The 21,904-nt window shown below is 41.3% G+C and overlaps 1 protein-coding gene across 6 annotated transcripts in view; it reads right to left on the bottom strand.

Annotated features, from left to right (window-relative positions):
* The window catches only part of LOC110499936 (anoctamin-1), a 103,803-nt gene that overhangs the window by 12,488 nt on the left and 69,411 nt on the right, over positions 1-21,904 (bottom strand). For 3 of the 6 annotated variants that reach the window (XM_036959188.1, XM_036959199.1, XM_036959174.1), the window contains 10 exons: positions 21,623-21,705; positions 21,217-21,228; positions 20,433-20,504; positions 20,042-20,119; positions 18,638-18,712; positions 18,153-18,354; positions 14,197-14,308; positions 13,787-13,844; positions 13,147-13,247; positions 12,829-12,971 (listed from right to left, as the gene is read on the bottom strand). In XM_036959188.1, coding sequence (XP_036815083.1) covers positions 12,829-12,971; positions 13,147-13,247; positions 13,787-13,844; positions 14,197-14,308; positions 18,153-18,354; positions 18,638-18,712; positions 20,042-20,119; positions 20,433-20,504; positions 21,217-21,228; positions 21,623-21,705 — 936 coding nt within the window. The remainder of the gene's footprint in view (positions 1-12,828; positions 12,972-13,146; positions 13,248-13,786; positions 13,845-14,196; positions 14,309-18,152; positions 18,355-18,637; positions 18,713-20,041; positions 20,120-20,432; positions 20,505-21,216; positions 21,229-21,622; positions 21,706-21,904) is intronic. The other 3 variants (XM_036959203.1, XM_036959178.1, XM_036959213.1) reach the window with 3 other exon arrangements.

Genomic DNA, 21,904 nt, shown 5'->3' with positions numbered 1-21,904 from the left:
TCTAATGTAACTCCCTCCCCACAACCCCAGTATTCTCTAATGTCACTCCCTCCCCACAACCCCAGTATTCTCTAATGTCACTCCCTCCCCACAACCCCAGTATTCTCTAATGTCACTCTCCAGTACTCTCTAATGCACTCCCTCCTCACAACTCCAGTACTCTCTAATGCACTCCCTCCTCACAACTCCAGTACTCTCTAATGCACTCCCTCCTCACAACTCCAGTACTCTCTAATGTCACTCTCCAGTACTCGCTAATGTCACTCCCTCCTCACAACTCCAGTACTTTCTAATGTCACTCTCCAGTACTCTCTAATGTCACTCTCCAGTACTCTCTAATGCACTCTCTAATGCACTCCCTCCTCACAACTCCAGTACTCTCTAATGTCACTCTCCAGTACTCTCTAATGTCACTCTCCAGTACTCTCTAATGCACTCCCTCCCCACAACCCCAGTACTCTCTAATGTCACTCCCTCCCCACAACCCCAGTATTATATAATGTCACTCCCTCCCCACAACCCCAGTATTCTCTAATGTCACTCCCTCCCCACAACCCCAGTACTCTCTAATGTCACTCCCTCCCCACAACCCCAGTATTATATAATGTAATTCCCTCCCCACAACCCCAGTACTCTCTAATGTCACTCCCTCCCCACAACCCCAGTATTCTCTAATGTCACTCCCTCCCCACAACCCCAGTACTCTCTAATGTCACTCCCTCCCCACAACCCCAGTATTATATAATGTAATTCCCTCCCCACAACCCCAGTACTCTCTAATGTCACTCCCTCCCCACAACCCCAGTATTCTCTAATGTCACTCCCTCCCCACAACCCCAGTATTCTCTAATGTCACTCCCTCCCCACAACCCCAGTATTCTCTAATGTCACTCTCCAGTACTCTCTAATGCACTCCCTCCTCACAACTCCAGTACTCTCTAATGCACTCCCTCCTCACAACTCCAGTACTCTCTAATGCACTCCCTCCTCACAACTCCAGTACTCTCTAATGTCACTCTCCAGTACTCGCTAATGTCACTCCCTCCTCACAACTCCAGTACTTTCTAATGTCACTCTCCAGTACTCTCTAATGTCACTCTCCAGTACTCTCTAATGCACTCTCTAATGCACTCCCTCCTCACAACTCCAGTACTCTCTAATGTCACTCTCCAGTACTCTCTAATGTCACTCTCCAGTACTCTCTAATGCACTCCCTCCCCACAACCCCAGTACTCTCTAATGTCACTCCCTCCCCACAACCCCAGTACTCTCTAATGTCACTCCCCAGTATTCTCTAATGTCACTCCCTCCCCGCAACCCCAGTACTCTCTAATGTCACTCCCTTCCCACAACCCCAGTATTATATAATGTCACTCCCTCCCCACAACCCCAGTATTATATAATGTCACTCCCTCCCCACAACCCCAGTATTCTCTAATGTCACTCCCTCCCCACAACCCCAGTATTCTCTAATGTCACTCCCTCCAAACAACCCCGGTATTCTCTAATGTCACTCCCTCCCCACAACCCCAGTACTCTCTAATGTCACTCCCTCCCCACAACCCCAGTATTATATAATGTCACTCCCTCCCCACAACCCCAGTACTCTCTAATGTCACTCCCTCCCCACAACCCCAGTATTATATAATGTCACTCCCTCCCCACAACCCCAGTATTATATAATGTCACTCCCTCCCCACAACCCCAGTATTCTATAATGTCACTCCCTCCCCACAACCCCAGTATTCTCCAATGTCACTCCCTCCCCACAACCCCAGTACTCTCTAATGTCACTCCCTCCCTACAACCCCAGTATTATATAATGTCACTCCCTCCCCACAACCCCAGTATTCTCTAATGTCACTCCCTCCCCACAACCCCAGTACTCTCTAATGTCACTCCCTCCCCACAACCCCAGTATTATATAATGTAATTCCCTCCCCACAACCCCAGTACTCTCTAATGTCACTCCCTCCCCACAACCCCAGTATTCTCTAATGTCACTCCCTCCCCACAACCCCAGTATTCTCTAATGTCACTCTCCAGTACTCTCTAATGCACTCCCTCCTCACAACTCCAGTACTCTCTAATGCACTCCCTCCTCACAACTCCAGTACTCTCTAATGCACTCCCTCCTCACAACTCCAGTACTCTCTAATGTCACTCTCCAGTACTCGCTAATGTCACTCCCTCCTCACAACTCCAGTACTTTCTAATGTCACTCTCCAGTACTCTCTAATGTCACTCTCCAGTACTCTCTAATGCACTCTCTAATGCACTCCCTCCTCACAACTCCAGTACTCTCTAATGTCACTCTCCAGTACTCTCTAATGTCACTCTCCAGTACTCTCTAATGCACTCCCTCCCCACAACCCCAGTACTCTCTAATGTCACTCCCTCCCCACAACCCCAGTACTCTCTAATGTCACTCCCCAGTATTCTCTAATGTCACTCCCTCCCCGCAACCCCAGTACTCTCTAATGTCACTCCCTTCCCACAACCCCAGTATTATATAATGTCACTCCCTCCCCACAACCCCAGTATTATATAATGTCACTCCCTCCCCACAACCCCAGTATTCTCTAATGTCACTCCCTCCCCACAACCCCAGTATTCTCTAATGTCACTCCCTCCAAACAACCCCGGTATTCTCTAATGTCACTCCCTCCCCACAACCCCAGTACTCTCTAATGTCACTCCCTCCCCACAACCCCAGTATTATATAATGTCACTCCCTCCCCACAACCCCAGTACTCTCTAATGTCACTCCCTCCCCACAACCCCAGTATTATATAATGTCACTCCCTCCCCACAACCCCAGTATTATATAATGTCACTCCCTCCCCACAACCCCAGTATTCTATAATGTCACTCCCTCCCCACAACCCCAGTATTCTCCAATGTCACTCCCTCCCCACAACCCCAGTACTCTCTAATGTCACTCCCTCCCTACAACCCCAGTATTATATAATGTCACTCCCTCCCCACAACCCCAGTATTCTCTAATGTCACTCCCTCCCCACAACCCCAGTACTCTCTAATGTCACTCCCTCCCCACAACCCCAGTATTATATAATGTAATTCCCTCCCCACAACCCCAGTACTCTCTAATGTCACTCCCTCCCCACAACCCCAGTATTCTCTAATGTCACTCCCTCCCCACAACCCCAGTATTCTCTAATGTCACTCTCCAGTACTCTCTAATGCACTCCCTCCTCACAACTCCAGTACTCTCTAATGCACTCCCTCCTCACAACTCCAGTACTCTCTAATGCACTCCCTCCTCACAACTCCAGTACTCTCTAATGTCACTCTCCAGTACTCGCTAATGTCACTCCCTCCTCACAACTCCAGTACTTTCTAATGTCACTCTCCAGTACTCTCTAATGTCACTCTCCAGTACTCTCTAATGCACTCTCTAATGCACTCCCTCCTCACAACTCCAGTACTCTCTAATGTCACTCTCCAGTACTCTCTAATGTCACTCTCCAGTACTCTCTAATGCACTCCCTCCTCACAACTCCAGTACTCTCTAATGTCACTCTCCAGTACTCTCTAATGCACTCTCTAATGCACTCCCTCCTCACAACTCCAGTACTCTCTAATGTCACTCTAATTGCTCAGTTGTGTTCGAGAAGCAGGTGCTCTTCAAGAGCCCCTCGAGGGGAAATCCAACACCACTACAAGGTGCAGGATTCTGTGAAAAATGTACAACTGCTATAATAAATATTTGGATCTTGGCTGTGACTGGTGAAGGTTTGGACAAATAGTCCGTTGGGAACATAAGAACATTTCCTTAATGATATCATAATATCCATGACACCATAATGCAGTAGGGTGAAATTAGCCTACAGTATCTTCGCGATGCCATGAACATTTAAGTTAAGCCTAAAACTCTCTGTGTCCTGAGAATAGGCCTACTTACCAGGCATTAACTGAGAGACACTGCCTCTTGAGAAAGTGAAGTAAGTTAAAAGCCCTGTGACTGGACTCTTCAGTTGTTTAAGACTTTCTCAAGAGTACAAAGTTCAGACAGAGAACAAACAATGTCTTCCTTTAGAGCTGTCTTAACAGCCATCTTACACTGCAAATGTATGCTAACCTAAGTACTAATCGTGTATAAGTCTCCTGATGTAATAGATTAAAACACTGCTGCTCTTTTCACTTGAGAGTTGAGATATATGCCTGCCAATACCAACTCCAGAGATAGGTGAATGTTGGACGAGAGAGAGAGAGAGAGAGAGAGAGAGAGAAGAAGAAAATGAAGAAGAAGAAGAAGAAGAAGAAGAAGGCAGGAAAAGAGAGATGTGGGCCATGGACCAAACAGCAAGTCAAAGTAAATAGAGCCTGATGGAGAATCTGGCAGAGGTGTGTGCCAACAGGAAGATCTGCTGAGTAAAAACACTGCTGTCTGTAATGAAGAAGGCCCAGGGTGTAGGTTTGGTATGGAGGAAGGAAGTCATTCATTCAATTAGCTACATCCCCTTCTCATTGTGCTTGGCTTAGGGCGCATTTCTCAAGTAAAAAAGAGGAATGGGTTCCCGGAATAATTCCAAAATGATTTCTGGCCAATTCCTACACAGGGAGGAAGTACACTGCGTGGACAAAACATTAGGAACACCTGCTCTTTCCATGACATTGACTGACCAGGTGAATCCAGGTGAAAGCTATGATCCCTTGTTGATGTCACTTGTTAAATCCACTTCAATCAGTGTAGACGAACGGGAGAAGACAGGTTAATTAAATAAGTATTTTTAAACCTAGAGACAATTGAGACATGGATTGTGCATTTCTGTCATTCAGAGGGTGAATGGTCAAGACAAAAGAGTACATTCAAAGTACCTTTGAATGGGGTATGGTAGTAGGTGCCAGGAGCACCAGTGTGAGTGTGTCAAGGGTTTTTCACGCTCAACAGTTTCCTGTGTGTATAAAGAATGGGTGTCCTTTGGGTGGTGGACCAGCCAACTTGACACAACTGTAGGAAGCATTGGAAGCAACATGGGCCAGCATCCCTGTGGAAAGCAACACCTTGTAGAGACCGTGCCCTGATGAATTGAGGCTGTTCTGAATGCAAAAGGGGGTGCAACTCAATATCAGGATATTAATATTCATGTTTTGTACACTCAGTGTGTCTCATTTGATATGGTTCTGCTTTACATTTTGTTTCCCTCCATAAAAAGTATGTGCTGAGCACATGAATCACATGAAGCCAGCCAGAAGTTTTACCCTTCAACAGCATGAAACTGTCCAAGACCGAAATGGCAGTAAGCTACATTCTACTCAATCAATGTTGCTTCACAATAGTAATAAACCCAACTAAATTATCTTCGTCTAAAAGCTGGAGTTCTTACCCCGCAAAAATCTTTTTTTCCCCCCATACAGCCTTTGAAACGCTATTCAATACCCTGTTAAATATTTCAGGAATCATTAATATCTTCTACTAGGTCATCAAAAGACATGGGTTCTAATTAGCTAGCCGAGGAAAATGGCCTTCGGCTCGCACACATCCATTAATGACTTCTACCTCTGACATTTGCTAAAGCCAGCCACCTGAGATTTCATCAAGATTAAAGTCAATACTAAATAAAAATCCATCTCTATCTAATCCTTCAATCTATCTAATCACACCTGTAGGGTTGAAGCTGGAGCCAGCTGGAGAGACAGTCTAAAAAGATTTTCTTGTTTGACTCAATTGATTGATTCTAGTTACTCAACTAACATGAAAGCCTATCAGAATTCTCACGACAGAGGTTCACTTCAGTAAGATCACGTGATTTTATGTGGTAATGTAGGGTAATGTGATAACATGAAACTACACAAAACTACATTTGAGTGTGAAAACATGATCTTATGTTAAATAAATGTGACAACATGGGGATGCAAAATGTCATACATGTGCTTCCTTGTTCCCTGCACTTAGATTAAAGTTTCATGTTGAATTGTATCACGTACTAGAAAATATCACTGTGATGCTTTGAGATATTATATAACCTTAAAGGTGGAAACATGTAAAGTTGGTTCACCACTGTGATACCATGTAACTACACATGACAACATCTGAGTTTTTCCACATGTGAAAAGGCAATTCCACATGTGAGAGTTAGGTTTGCAAATATGGAAAGGCAAATAAAATGTTCACATGTGAAACTACAAATTCCACATGTGAATCTGAAATTCACATGTGTGGTGAAAACATGTTATTCTCCTCGCATGTGAAAAGGTGGTGTTAATTTACATGTGAACTCTATATTGAATACATATGAACATCCTGTATGGTTTCATATGTGAACAACTGACATCACTTGTCTATTTTGTTTTGTGGAAATTTCAGCTCAACATTTGAAAACTGTTATTTCTCATGTGAAAATGCGATTTCATGTGAAAATGTGGTTTTCAAATGTGAAACTGCAAATTTCACGTTTTTTTTTTGAATGGTCTGGGGGTTTTAAGGTAAGTGATACGCTGTTCAGATAAAACAGTGTAAAAATCTTTCATCAATGACAATATCACTATGACCCCACCTGGGATTTGAACTCACAACCTCTGGATTTGGGGTATGCTGAAGTTTCTGCTGCGCCACAAATTCCCCTACAAATTGATTTACAATACATCTCTGCACTTAGCAAAAGAGTGTCATCTGCACTGCTATTTTAATCTGACAATTCTCTCATAATTGATTTAAATGTACTTATTTCTGCAATTTTAGGGTTTTCTGTATATCTGACGAATGTTGGTGGGACATATCATATCCTGAATCACGATGATAAATATAATAGATTTTTGGAGTGTATTATACAAAGCTAAGATATACTTTGAAGTCCTAAGTGTAGGAATACAGGTGAAATCAGTCATTGACACAGACATGGTGACGCAGCAGGAAGATTGGAATGCAGTGAACCAAGAGGTTGTACATGTGCAATTGTGATCATGTGGTTCTTTCGTAAGGGTTACGTCTAAAGATTTAAGATTTCCATAACAACATGTACAAGACTGTTTTGTTCATGACAGCATCTCATTGGTTCTCTGGCCAACAGAAATAAACTCTGAGTTTATTCAGTGGGGACCACAGTCCTTATTGATTCCACAACTTCTGCTTTGCCACTTTCTGTTGACAAAGTCTGTGTGTAAGGTAGTGTGCAAGAGGCAAGGATTGACACAAACTTTTTTAGCCACTGGGACAGATTTTTTACTTGTCTGAAAGCTCAAGTCACAAAAAAAAAGAAGTGATGTAACACTATGGGCCAAAAAGGTGAAATAGCTGTAAATTGTATGATGCTAGAAAACACTATATTAAAGTAATTATTATCATTATTAGGCCTGTTACTACAGAGAATCCATCAAAAAATATACTATACTCTCTGCCTATTTGTTTCTTTGCATGTTCAAGCCTTTCTCAAAATACAACACTGCCTCTTGAAAGCTCTCTTGGCAGATGGTTAGCCACTCTTCATATACTTTAAAATATATAAATGTTACAATTACAACCAAATACTTTTTGTCTTAATAAAATAATGTATTTTTCAATGAATCAGGGCTAAAGCAGGCTACTTCAAAGCAAAAGGTAACTAACTAAGACATGTCTATAACCTTGCAATATATTCAGGTTTAAGGGGAGATCTATTGACAGCATGGGAGATATTTCTCAATTCGGCTATTATAAGAATATATTTCAGACTGACACGACCAATGTTGAATGGAGGGGAATCCCAGCTTTCAAACAGTGTCAGATTTACTTTACACTGGAGTATGCTTTAGATTATTAATAACGCACCCATTCATCAACTTTACACTGGAGTACGCTTTAGATTATTAATAACGCACCCATTCATCAATTTTACACTGGAGTACGCTTTAGATTATTAATAACGCACCCATTCATCAACTTTACACTGGAGTACGCCTTAGATTATTAATAACTCACCCATTCATCAACTTTACACTGGAGTACGCCTTAGATTATTAATAACGCACCCATTCATCAACTTTACACTGGAGTAATAACGCACCCATTCATCAACTTTACACTGGAGTAATAACGCACCCATTCATCAACTTTACACTGGAGTATGCTTTAGATTATTAATAACTCACCCATTCATCAACTTTACACTGGAGTAATAACGCACCCATTCATCAACTTTACACTGGAGTACGCCTTAGATTATTAATAACGCACCCATTCATCAACTTTACACTGGAGTACGCCTTAGATTATTAATAACGCACCCATTCATCAACTTTACACTGGAGTAATAATGCAACCATTTATCAACTTTACACTGGAGTAATAACGCACCCATTCATCAACTTTACACTGGAGTACGCTTTAGATTATTAATAACGCACCCATTCATCAACTTTACACTGGAGTAGCTTTAGATTATGAATAACACACCCATTCATCAACTTTACACTGGAGTACGCCTTAGATTATTAATAACGCACCCATTCATCAACTTTACACTGGAGTACGCCTTAGATTATTAATAACGCACCCATTCATCAACTTTACACTGGAGTAATAACGCACCCATTCATCAACTTTACACTGGAGTACGCTTTAGATTATTAATAACGCACCCATTCATCAACTTTACACTGGAGTAGCTTTAGATTATGAATAACACACCCATTCATCAACTTTACACTGGAGTACACCTTAGATTATTAATAACGCACCCATTCATCAACTTTACACTGGAGTAATAACGCACCCATTCATCAACTTTACACTGGAGTAGCTTTAGATTATTAATAACGCACCCATTCATCAACTTTACACTGGAGTACGCCTTAGATTATTAATAACGCACTCATTCATCAACTTTACACTGGAGTAATAACGCACCCATTCATCAACTTTACACTGGAGTAATAACGCACCCATTCATCAACTTTACACTGGAGTACGCTTTAGATGATTAATAACGCACCCATTCATCAACTTTACACTGGAGTACGCCTTAGATTATTAATAACGCACCCATTCATCAACTTTACACTGGAGTAATAACGCACCCATTCATCAACTTTACACTGGAGTACGCTTTAGATGATTAATAACGCACCCATTCATCAACTTTACACTGGAGTAATAACGCACCCATTCATCAACTTTACACTGGAGTACGCCTTAGATGATTAATAACGCACCCATTCATCAACTTTACACTGGAGATGCTTTAGATTATTAATAACGCACCCATTCATCAACTTTACACTGGAGTACGCTTTAGATTATTAATAACGCACCCATTCATCAACTTTACACTGGAGTAATAACGCACCCATTCATCAACTTTACACTGGAGTAGCTTTAGATTATGAATAACACACCCATTCATCAACTTTACACTGGAGTAATAACGCACCCATTCATCAACTTTACACTGGAGTAGCTTTAGATTATGAATAACACACCCATTCATCAACTTTACACTGGGGTAATAACGCACCCATTCATCAACTTTACACTGGAGTAGCTTTAGATTATGAATAACACACCCATTCATCAACTTTACACTGGAGTAATAACGTACCCATTCATCAACTTTACACTGGAGTAATAACGCACCCATTCATCAACTTTACACTGGAGTAATAACGCACCCATTCATCAACTTTACACTAGAGTACGCTTTAGATTATTAATAACGCACCCATTCATCAACTTTACACTGGAGTATGCTTTAGATTATTAATAACGCACCCATTCATCAACTTTACACTGGAGTATGCTTTAGATTATTAATAACGCACCCATTCATCAACTTTACACTGGAGTACGCTTTAGTTTATTAATAACACACCCATTCATCAACTTTACACTGGAGTAATAACGCACCCATTCATCAACTTTACACTGGAGTAATAACGCACCCATTCATCAACTTTACACTGGAGTAATAACGCACCCATTCATCAACTTTACACTGGAGTACGCTTTAGATTATTAATAACGCACCCATTCATCAACTTTACACTGGAGTATGCTTTAGTTTATTAATAACGCACCCATTCATCAACTTTACACTGGAGTAATAACGCACCCATTCATCAACTTTACACTGGAGTACGCTTTAGATGATTAATAACGCACCCATTCATCAACTTTACACTGGAGTACGCTTTAGATGATTAATAACGCACCCATTCATCAACTTTACACTGGAGTACGCCTTAGATTATTAATAACGCACCCATTCATCAACTTTACACTGGAGTAATAACGCACCCATTCATCAACTTTACACTGGAGTACGCTTTAGATGATTAATAACGCACCCATTCATCAACTTTACACTGGAGTAATAACCCACCCATTCATCAACTTTACACTGGAGTACGCCTTAGATGATTAATAACGCACCCATTCATCAACTTTACACTGGAGATGCTTTAGATTATTAATAACGCACCCATTCATCAACTTTACACTGGAGTACGCCTTAGATTATTAATAACGCACCCATTCATCAACTTTACACTGGAGTAATAACGTACCCATTCATCAACTTTACACTGGAGTAATAACGCACCCATTCATCAACTTTACACTGGAGTAGCTTTAGATTATGAATAACACACCCATTCATCAACTTTACACTGGAGTAATAACGCACCCATTCATCAACTTTACACTGGAGTAGCTTTAGATTATGAATAACACACCCATTCATCAACTTTACACTGGGGTAATAACGCACCCATTCATCAACTTTACACTGGAGTAGCTTTAGATTATTAATAACGCACCCATTCATCAACTTTACACTGGAGTAATAACGCACCCATTCATCAACTTTACACTAGAGTACGCTTTAGATTATTAATAACGCACCCATTCATCAACTTTACACTGGAGTATGCTTTAGATTATTAATAACGCACCCATTCATCAACTTTACACTGGAGTATGCTTTAGATTATTAATAACGCACCCATTCATCAACTTTACACTGGAGTACGCTTTAGTTTATTAATAACACACCCATTCATCAACTTTACACTGGAGTAATAACGCACCCATTCATCAACTTTACACTGGAGTAATAACGCACCCATTCATCAACTTTACACTGGAGTAATAACGCACCCATTCATCAACTTTACACTGGAGTACGCTTTAGATTATTAATAACGCACCCATTCATCAACTTTACACTGGAGTATGCTTTAGTTTATTAATAACGCACCCATTCATCAACTTTACACTGGAGTAATAACGCACCCATTCATCAACTTTACACTGGAGTAATAACGCACCCATTCATCAACTTTACACTGGAGTAATAACGCACCCATTCATCAACTTTACACTGGAGTACGCTTTAGATTATTAATAACGCACCCATTCATCAACTTTACACTGGAGTAATAACGCACCCATTCATCAACTTTACACTGGAGTAATAACGCACCCATTCATCAACTTTACACTGGAGTAATAACGCACCCATTCATCAACTTTACACTGGAGTAATAACGCACCCATTCATCAACTTTACACTAGAGTACACTTTAGTTTATTAATAACGCACCCATTCATCAACTGCGTGTCAGTGGAAAGATTTTAGGACATCGGACATGACAATTACATTAAGACATGCTAATTTTTTTTTTATTTTTATTTTACCTTTATTTAACCAGGCAAGTCAGTTAAGAACAAATTCTTATTTTCAATGACGGCCTGGGAACAGTGGGTTAACTGCCTTTTCAGGGGCAGAACGACAGATTTGTACCTTGTCAGCTCGGGGGTTTGAACTCACAACCTTCCGGTTACTAGTCCAACGCTCTAACCACTAGGCTACCCTGCCGCCCCGAGACTAGATAACTAGTCAGGGTACACAATGTGGTTTGAACTGGCTATCTAGTTAGTCTGTTGTTATTATTTTATAGGCCTACCTGCTGTCATGTCTCCCTATCGCTCCTCTGGCACACATGCAGCTGATGCGCACAGCGTGCATTTTCCAGGATTTTCATGACAGTACAAAGCTTATTTGCTGACCAAAAATGTGCTATAACTGTGCAAATAACTCAATGATGAGCCAGTAATATCAGCAAATGTGCACATGCTCTTTGATCTCTTTTATCTCAATAGCTTATCTCACAACCGGGGAGGATTGAAAGACCGCCCTGCCTGTTAATGCAATACACAACAGCAACACATCGCATCCAGGGGATCACTCTGATCTAATTGTGATCAGAGTAATTGTTTGATATTGCGATTTTTGTGTGATTTTCTTTGTTTGACCACCCGGACAACGCAAATCTATATTCTTCTTGTCGGACCATTTTTTCCTTCTTGTCCCGGACAAGCAGATATGTGTGAGTAACCCGTCTAATTACTTGAAATCCATGAGAGTTAGTGCGCAAGTCCAAGTACACACTCTTTTTGGAGATGGGTGGAGAATCTAGAGGCAAGTGAGGCAACCATCACCACATTTGTTGATAGGAAAGTGCAAGATGAAAACAAATGCTCTTGCTTCCTCGCTGTCAAACCAAGCTGAACATACAAAGCAGAGAAAGATGCTTTTAAAATCAACTGGACAACGTGGACTGGACATGCATATCCAGATGAAGGTTCACATGATATTGACTTTTGGACAGTGACATAGTTGAAGATCACATTCTATAGAGAGAAGGGTCAGTCTGACTGATTGGGGGAGGCTGTATACCAAAGGTCTCACAGGGGGCAATGTCATACGGTTCACCACACACACACATACACACACACACACACACACACACACACACACACACACACACACACACACACACACACACACACACACACACACACACACACACACACACACACAAACTCACTCATCTCCATGTACTCTGGCGTGAGGCCTGCGAAGGGCTCTAGGAAGTGGTCCGTCTCATAGCGCTGTAACTTCTTCTCTCTCTCCTCTTCCTGGAAGGACCTTCTCTTGGACTTGATGTACCTTATCAGCTTCTTCAGCTTCCTGTAGGTGCAGGGAGATAGTCAGAAACAATGGCACAGTCGGACAGGGATAAGAACCACAGAGAAGTATTGGTCTGTGAATCCTTGATATACAGACACTATTGATGTGTGCATACATGTGTGTTTTTGTGTGTGTGCGTGCATGTGTGTGCACGCTTGTGCGTATGTGTACTCACGGAATGCCAATCTCAAATAAATTGTTCTGGATGAGTTGCTTTCCCAACATGGTGATACTGAGCTGAATACACAACTCCATCAGACATCCTCCATGAGCACACTGCCGGGGGAAAAACCCAGTTAAAAGGCCTTCTGTACTGCAGCACACTTCCATTAAAGACAGACTAACATGACAAAATACACATCTAAGGATGGGATTTAATCCAACCCAGACTTCCTCACAGCAATAGACTTTTAAAGGTAATTTCCCTGACATTCACAGAGATCCAAGTTCACTGTAAACGTTGGTCATCGGCTCAAGAGGGACATCTTCTTTAAAAGTTCACCGTAGTGCACAGGTTGTTTTTCTGTGTTTGTTTGAATTGCAGGACTTGAATACAGATTTATTTTGAATATGTGAACTCCTAATGTATGTTTCTAGGTTAACTGACAGTGTTTAATTCATAGCCATCTGCACTTCAACATTTATAAAGATTGTGTTCAATAGGCAATGTGATGAAATGAATGAAAATGTAATATTTATACAATTACAAATAATGAATTATTGTTTTTCTTCCTTTACTGTCAGATGACTAATATTGAATACATGTCCAAATGACTGTTCATGATGCAGAGTCTTCTATCTAACAGTTTGTTTACCTCTTCCATTCGATACGACTCAAACACATAAAGATAACTTCCAGGTCGACCAACAAGCCTGTTGGAGCACAGGAAGAAAATGAAGGGTTAGGAGAGGTCATACCCAAGGACAACTCTACTACATCTCACTGACATAGATTGTGTGATTAACATGGCATAACATAACACAACATAAAATATCATAACATAGCATAACAGAGCATAGCATAGCAAAACATAGCATATTAACAAGATATAATCTAACATAGCATAACATAACATAGCATATTAACAAGATATAATCTAACATAGCATAACATAACATAGCATATTAACAAGATATAATCTAACATAGCATAACATAACATAGCATAGCATAACATAACAAGTTCATACAGATCAGTAGTTAAAGACAGACTGTGGGGACTCACCTGCCTCTGAAAAATGCTATGTATATGATGGGGGTAAAGGCATTCACAAACTTTAGGATGAACGTTTTGAATATCAATCTCTCCTCAAAGCTCTTGTCTGTCTTTGGAACCTCTGAGAAAACAGACAGTAGATGTACATATGTTATTAAATAACGTATAAGGCCATGTGCTGCTTGAGAGTTGACTTGAAAGAGAATAGTGGAATCCCTACAAAAGCAAGGGGAGTGTTAGAAAGTTACACTGCATTTAGTACACCAAATATCAGTTATAGAAGGAAATCAATTTTGGAGATATTTTCAGTTTGAAAGGTAGGTAGCACGATGAGACAGTACATTGGTACATTGTTAGAAATGGAACCCATCTAACTTACAGCTAATAGGGAAGTTGGCACACTGTCAATGCAAGATGCACTTAGTTTTTTTTAATTGCTAACATGCGTTGGTCAAAACTGAAGTCACATTGTCAAAACTCTTCACACAGTCAGCAAAACAGAACTGTATGTGAACCAAACTGTGAATCATTTTTCATTGCTTTCACACAAAATGCATTCAATGACCACATTCCTCAGAAATCCATGAAATCTTTTCTCATTCATACTCCACCACCTGCTCCACCACCTGCTAAACGATATACTTGCAGCACAAATGCTAACACACTGTTTCCAAAACTGTTAAAAACACATTCAAAACAGAATGATGGCAAATTCTGTGCATTTCTACTGTAACCAGATTGAAACATAGAACATCTCAACAGAATATTTATTCATTCCAAACACAGCTGATTGCAATTTCAGCTGAAAGCCTACCCAAGTGTCCTGTTTTTAGTCTCGTTACCAAACAGACAAAAGAGAACGGCTTCGTAATGATTTAGTTTGGAAACATGGATCAAAGAAGACAGGTTGGTGGGGAAAGAAGAGTGGCAGGGAGAGGGAGAACGCGTGGAGGACAAAGGAGAGGAAGACCAAGAGCGGTGATCTCTAATGAGATAAGGGACACAATTATTGACCATGTTGTAAACCATGGTCTCTCTTTGAGAGAGGCCGGTTTAAGGGTGCAACCAAATCTGCATTAATAGTAGTATGAATTTTCAGTCAAAACAAAATTTGAGATGTGTATCCTTCAATGATAATTGAACTACATATTACAGTACAATACAGTATGTTCACATTGTTACATGTACTGACATTTTGAAATATATTGATTGTTTTGTGTTTTTCAGTAGGATCCAAAGGTTGCCTCCCACAGGAACGAGAGGCAGAATATTATCAATTATCAAGAAATTGCCATTGTTGACATGGTAATTGGCCACAATGTAATAAAACTGTGGGAAATTCGGGACAGAGTGCTGGCAAACAATATCACTGTTGGGAATGTGAATACGGTCAGCACAACGACAATTTCCAGAGTCCCAGAGAAACATACAATGAGGAGGAAACAGTTGTACCCTTCGAGAAATGGTGAACGTGAGAATGAATTCAGGTATCAATATGTCCAGGTGAGATGTCTGTTCAGTAACCAAACATACACCGCTATGCATAATGTCAAGTACTGTAAAACTGTGGATTTACTGTATTTTAGAGTAACGGAGATGGAAGCAAGGAAAACTGCACGTACATTGGTCTTTGTGGAGGAAGCTGGATTCAACCTGGCTCTGATTCAAACCCACTCTGCTGCAGTCACAGACTGGTTTACTACACATCCCAGGATGTCAGTACTATTCCTGCTTCCCTACTCCCCCTACCTGAACCCCATAGAGGAGTTTCTCTCTGCGTGGAGGTGGAAGGTTTATGACCACCCTCCACATGACCAGATGTCCTTACTGGATGGCATGAATGCAGGGTGTGAAGACACTTCTCCTGAAGACTGGCAGGGTGTGGAGACACTTCTCCTGAAGACTGCCAGGGTGTGGAGACACTTCTCATGAAGACTGACAGGGTGTGGAGACACTTCTCATGAAGACTGACAGGGTGTGGAGACACTTCTCATGAAGACTGCCAGGGTGTGGAGACACTTCTCCTGAAGACTGGCAGGGTGTGGAGACACTTCTCCTGAAGACTGACAGGGTGTGGAGACACTTCTCATGAAGACTGTCAGGGTGTGGAGACACTTCTCCTGAAGACTGCCAGGGTGTGGAGACACTTCTCCTGAAGACTGGCAGGGTGTGGAGACACTTCTCCTGAAGACTGACAGGGTGTGGAGACACTTCTCCTGAAGACTGACAGGGTGTGGAGACACTTCTCCTGAAGACTGACAGGGTTGGATTAGACATTCCAGAAGATCCTTCCCAAGATGTATCGCCAGAGAAGACATAAGATGTGATGTTGATAAGAACTTGTGGCCAAATGCAGGAGAGAGGGAGAACTAGAACCCTCACAGTACTGTACAGTATGAGTGATTATACTATACATGTTGATGAGAACTAGAACCCTCACAGTACTGTACAGTATGAGTGATTATACTATACATGTTGATGAGAACTAGAACCCTCACAGTACTGTACAGTATGAGTGATTATACTATACATGTTGATGAGAACTAGAACCCTCACAGTACTGTACAGTATGAGTGATTATACTATACATGTTGATGAGAACTAGAACCCTCACAGTACTGTACAGTATGAGTGATTATACTATACATGTTGATGAGAACTAGAACCCTCACAGTACTGTACAGTATGAGTGATTACACTATACATGTTGATGAGAACTAGAACCCTCACAGTACTGTACAGTATGAGTGATTACACTATACATGTTGATGAGAACTAGAACCCTCACAGTACTGTACAGTATGAGTGATTACACTATACATGTTGATGAGAACTAGAACCCTCACAGTACTGTACAGTATGAGTGATTACACTATACATGTTGATGAGAACTAGAACCCTCACAGTACTGTACAGTATGAGTGATTATACTATACATGTTGATGAGAACTAGAACCCTCACAGTACTGTACAGTATGAGTGATTATACTATACATGTTGATGAGAACTAGAACCCTCACAGTACTGTACAGTATGAGTGATTATACTATACATGTTGATGATAACTAGAACCCTCACAGTACTGTACAGTATGAGTGATTATACTATTCATGTTGATGAGAACTAGAACCCTCACAGTACTGTACAGTATGAGTGATTATACTAGACATGTTTGTGTTGTAGTTATTATTGCAGCCCTGGAATTTCAGGGATGAGTTTTTTGTTTCAACTTTATTTTTCACAAGTAAATTACTATATGAAAAAAGATATAGAAAAAAACAAAGGCAATTGAAGCGAATTGCTGCATTCCTGATTCATTCTTGTTACGTATACTTTACTACAGTCAATAGAGTGAAAAGGTGTTATTCTTATTCTATAATGAAATACTGATTAATGTGAAATCTTTCAAACTTCAAAGAGAAGTTCATCATTTATGTAATGCAGCAATTCCATTTATGTAATATGTTTTTTAGGTCAATGTGTTATGAGTGACACTGTGTGCTTTCTGAGTGAGAATTGTTGCCAATGTTATGGTCGAACAAGCTTATTTTGAGACATCTATGAAGTGGTTTGAGTGAGTTTTGGAGGTGAGATTAACTGTTTGGCCAAGATGCATGTTGGGTAATGCAGACTGTGTGAAGAGTTTTGAAAAAGTGGCTTCAGTATTGACCGATGCTTGTTAGCAATTGAACAAAAACTGTAATGGGTCTTTGGCTGCTGTTGCGCTAGGAGTTCACACAAGTTGTCAGACTGATCTAGGCCAGTGATTAAAGGAACACAAAAAGCCTCTTGCTGATAGCTACATATAGGAACCGTCTTTAAAAGTGCTATAACATTATCACATTGAATTAGATTGTTGCACATACCTAGGATGGTGAGCCAGTGGGAGACAGTTCCGTGTCTGTGTGTAAGTTGTCAGACTATGTGTGTGTGTGTGTGTGGGTTATATTGTCAGACTAACGTACCGAGGACAGTGAGCCAGCGGGCGACAGCTCCGTACACCTCATCTAGGATCAGAATGACCACCAGGTTGATGATGGCAGCGGTGGTTTTGACCGTCAGACGGACGTTGGACCGCGTGGTGGGGTTGTTGCTCATGTGCAGCGCTGTCTTGGTGGATATCCGGTAAAGGATGACTCCGAACACTATGGCAAACGTTACCCCGATCTGAAACGGAGAGAGGAGACGGGGAGCAATGGTAAGGTCACCATTCATTTATTCGGGTTGGAGTCCTTTTTCAAGGTCACTTCAATTGTTTAGGAATCATCTGTAACACTCTTAAGAAGCCTTCTCAATTTCAAGAGAACAATCTGAGGCATTGACAGAGTTTTTTCTACTGAATTACAACCCAAAAGTCTTGCTACAGTACAGTACATCTTAAACTGATAGTTTAAACTACACTTTTAAAATACTTCTGAGCAGCTTCCATCTTAATATGTGTTGGACTCACCATCAAAAGCATCATGACGACGTTGGTCATGTACGCTGGTAACCGGTCTCTGCACGTCAGCTTTTCTTTTTCTGTCTAAAAGAGGGGCAAAAATATTCAGGCCTGTCGAGTTACAAACAAGTGTATTGTAACTGTTTGTATGTGAAAATGACCAGAAGAAGAATCCAAACAGCGATGGACGGACAGGGGAAAAGCTGGTGTTTTGATGCTGACACGACCACAACACGGATATAAACATTTCATACACTGACAGTTGTGGTGTTCTCATAGTTCATTCACTATCTTTCAGGCATTCATTAAGTCATTCTCAGCATTCTTTATGCAGCAAATCTCAGTCAGAACATGGTTGCCTCTGAAACAGCACCCTATTCCCTAAATAGTGAGCTACTTTTGACCAGAGCCCTGGTCAAAACTAGTGCACTATATAGGGAATATGGTGTCATTGTAGACACTGCCATGTCAATAATCTTCCAGAAACCATTTGGAACAGAACAGGGGAACATGCTGTCTATGGCAGGGGTATTCAACCTGGGTCCACAGCCCCCTAGGGGTCCATAGAGGTAATAGAGGTCCGCATTAACGCATTACTTTCTGTTAAAAGAAATCTAAAAAAAAGTCAAACAAATATTTGTATTTTATTTTAAGTAGCATTTCAATGTAGCAAAAACAGAATAAACTAACTTTTAATTACCTAGAGTAGAAAAGAGGAGAAAATCATCCAATGTTCTCTCGCACATTGGAGCTATTTACACTCACTCGAGTGTCTCTCATAGGCTTTGTGCCGCTGGCTACTGGTAAGCTTTTTTGATTTGGCCATTATTTTTTACATGGCTAAGCTTTGTTTAAACAGTTAAACAGCTGCTCTTAGTGAAAATGTTAGAGTTTACACTTCCTCTTCCAGGAGGGTGGTCCACAGGCTGGAAAAGGTTGAAGACCCCTGGTCTATGGAACTACAAGAAAACAAACGACACTGGCTCAATCTCACTGCCAAAACATTACAACATGCACCAAGCACTAGCACTACGAAAAAAACAGATCTGAAGAATCTAATCACAGAGAGAAACAACAACCAATCAAACAACTGTCAATAAGAAATGGAAGAGGAGGTTGTAACATCAGCTCTGTAAAAGGTGACGGCGAGTGGATCTCAGGAAGAGTGCTATCTACAGTGTGTGAAATGGACTGATGTGTCAAGTCCCAGGCTTAATCCAAAATACTATATTTGTGGAAATGTTGTGTGCATAATCAATCATGTACTTCACAGAAAAAAAGAGCACTGTCTTCTCTACTCATTAAATTAGACCCGACGGGGTGAGAGGGATGATTAGGGCTTGTCTTGGCAGACTTCCGTAGTGCAGTGTGTGTGGGATAGGTGGGGATGGGAGGTGAGGACACTGAAAGTACCAGTTTTAGCCCAGCCATGGCAGATTGAACTGTTTGCTTCCATTTGTTTGTGGTTTCTTCTGCTATCTCTGTAGGGTTCTGACAGCCAGAAGACATAAACACAGTAACCCAGGAGAACCGCAAAACAAAAAGATCACAAGAAGGGGAAACCCACTAGTCATGTAAAGGACTGTCACCAGACTGTAGTCTTTAGTCTAACACCCATATCATATATGTATCATACCATACAATCCATCTACCACTGTAAAGGATTCATCATTTTGTAAGAGACACACACTTTCCAAACACCCGGACTAAAGAAGAGACTGCAAATTAAATCACAAGAACTAAACCAGCAACAGAAAATCTAAATGGCTAGCTATGGTAAAAATCCGGAATAACCAATCAGTACCTTCTGTGTCTTGTGTTCTTTCTTCAGGGACTTCTGCATGACTCGGAGCTCGTACTCAGCTCGTGGGTGGTCCTGAGGAGCGAATAGAGACAGAGGCTCTTAAACATGTATGGACACTGACTGGAACACTCATAAAATACTCCCATCAGGTGCAGGGTTTAATATAGCTGTCACTGTCCACCCAAGTGGAGAGTCCTTGTGACAACAGACTTGGTGTTGAGGTGAGAAGGTTATATAGCCCAGTCAAGTTCTACAGTACAGAGTGGGTAGAATATTTTCAAAGACTACAGTTGACTACAATCGCTGGTCCCCTATTTCTACTGAGATGGTTAGAGGGCTGCAGTGGCTGCTGGTCTCCTGCAGCATGAATCTTTGTAGAGGAGATAGGTCAGGGAGACAGAAAGAGACAGAGAAAGGGCTGGCTAGGCCAGGAGATCGTGGGTGGGGGAGCTGAACCTGACATCCGACTCACAGGAGACAGGATGGTACAGGTGCTGTGAGCAAGCAGAAGCAGTGAGCATTAGGGTTGCAAAATTCCCAGGTTTTCCAGCAATCCTGGTTGGAAGTTTCAGAATTGTGCAACGCTAGTGGGCATTCAGAGAAAGAGTGGTGGTTCAATGAGTAGTGGTGGTTTGTGGGTAGTGGTGGTTTGTGGTGCTTTAGGAGGGCGAGGTGGTGTCCGTGGACAGTCTGAGGAAGAAGAGCCAGTGTGGGGGTAGCAAAGCCAGACGGTGATTGAGGGGAAAAAATATATAGATTTTGTGTAAAATGAAATGTTTCAAACCTTCAGCTCTTCCTGTAGATACCCACGGGGGAAAGAGGAGGACAAGATAGTTACAAAATACCTCAACCTTTAAATATTTTTGGGGAAAATGGACTTGAAGTAAAACATATAATATTTATTTCCATCTACTGTGACAGTTATTGTTGTGTCACCAAACAAGACAACGCTGAGGAGAACTGGAATCTAGTTATACACCATTTTCTCTTCTATTCAGTTTCCCATGGCTAGTGATGGAATTATGAATAATAAACTATTGTGTGGAGGAAATGTTAGTGGGCAGGAAGAACAGCATTGTAAAACATGAACTCATCATCTCTCAGCATTATTTGGGACAGTCCACAGTATGGTGCTCCCATTTACAAACAAATAGAAGTGGAATTCAAGACTCTAACAGGAGAGCACTCACCTCCTCCTCCTCGAAGCCTGTCAGATCCCATTCATAGTTGAGACGCATCTGTCTTCTCTTCCAGTGCTCCATGAACATGGCAGCTGCACAACCCAACACAGTTACGAGTTCTGTTAAGAGCCCCTTGAACGCACGAACAACATCATTCATTCTCAATATCAACAAGATTGTCAGTCCTTGGATCGAGAGTGACTAGTACGAATTGAATCCCTCAGCTGTATACCAAAACAAGTGATGGAGCTGCTGTTTTGTTGTTTTTCAAATCCAAGATTGTAGCAGTGA

The sequence above is a fragment of the Oncorhynchus mykiss genome, chromosome 2, assembly GCF_013265735.2.
Source record: "Oncorhynchus mykiss isolate Arlee chromosome 2, USDA_OmykA_1.1, whole genome shotgun sequence".
NCBI lineage: Eukaryota > Metazoa > Chordata > Actinopteri > Salmoniformes > Salmonidae > Oncorhynchus > Oncorhynchus mykiss.
The sequence above is the reverse complement of the archived record's forward strand: the minus strand, read 5'-3'. Positions and strand labels throughout refer to the sequence as shown.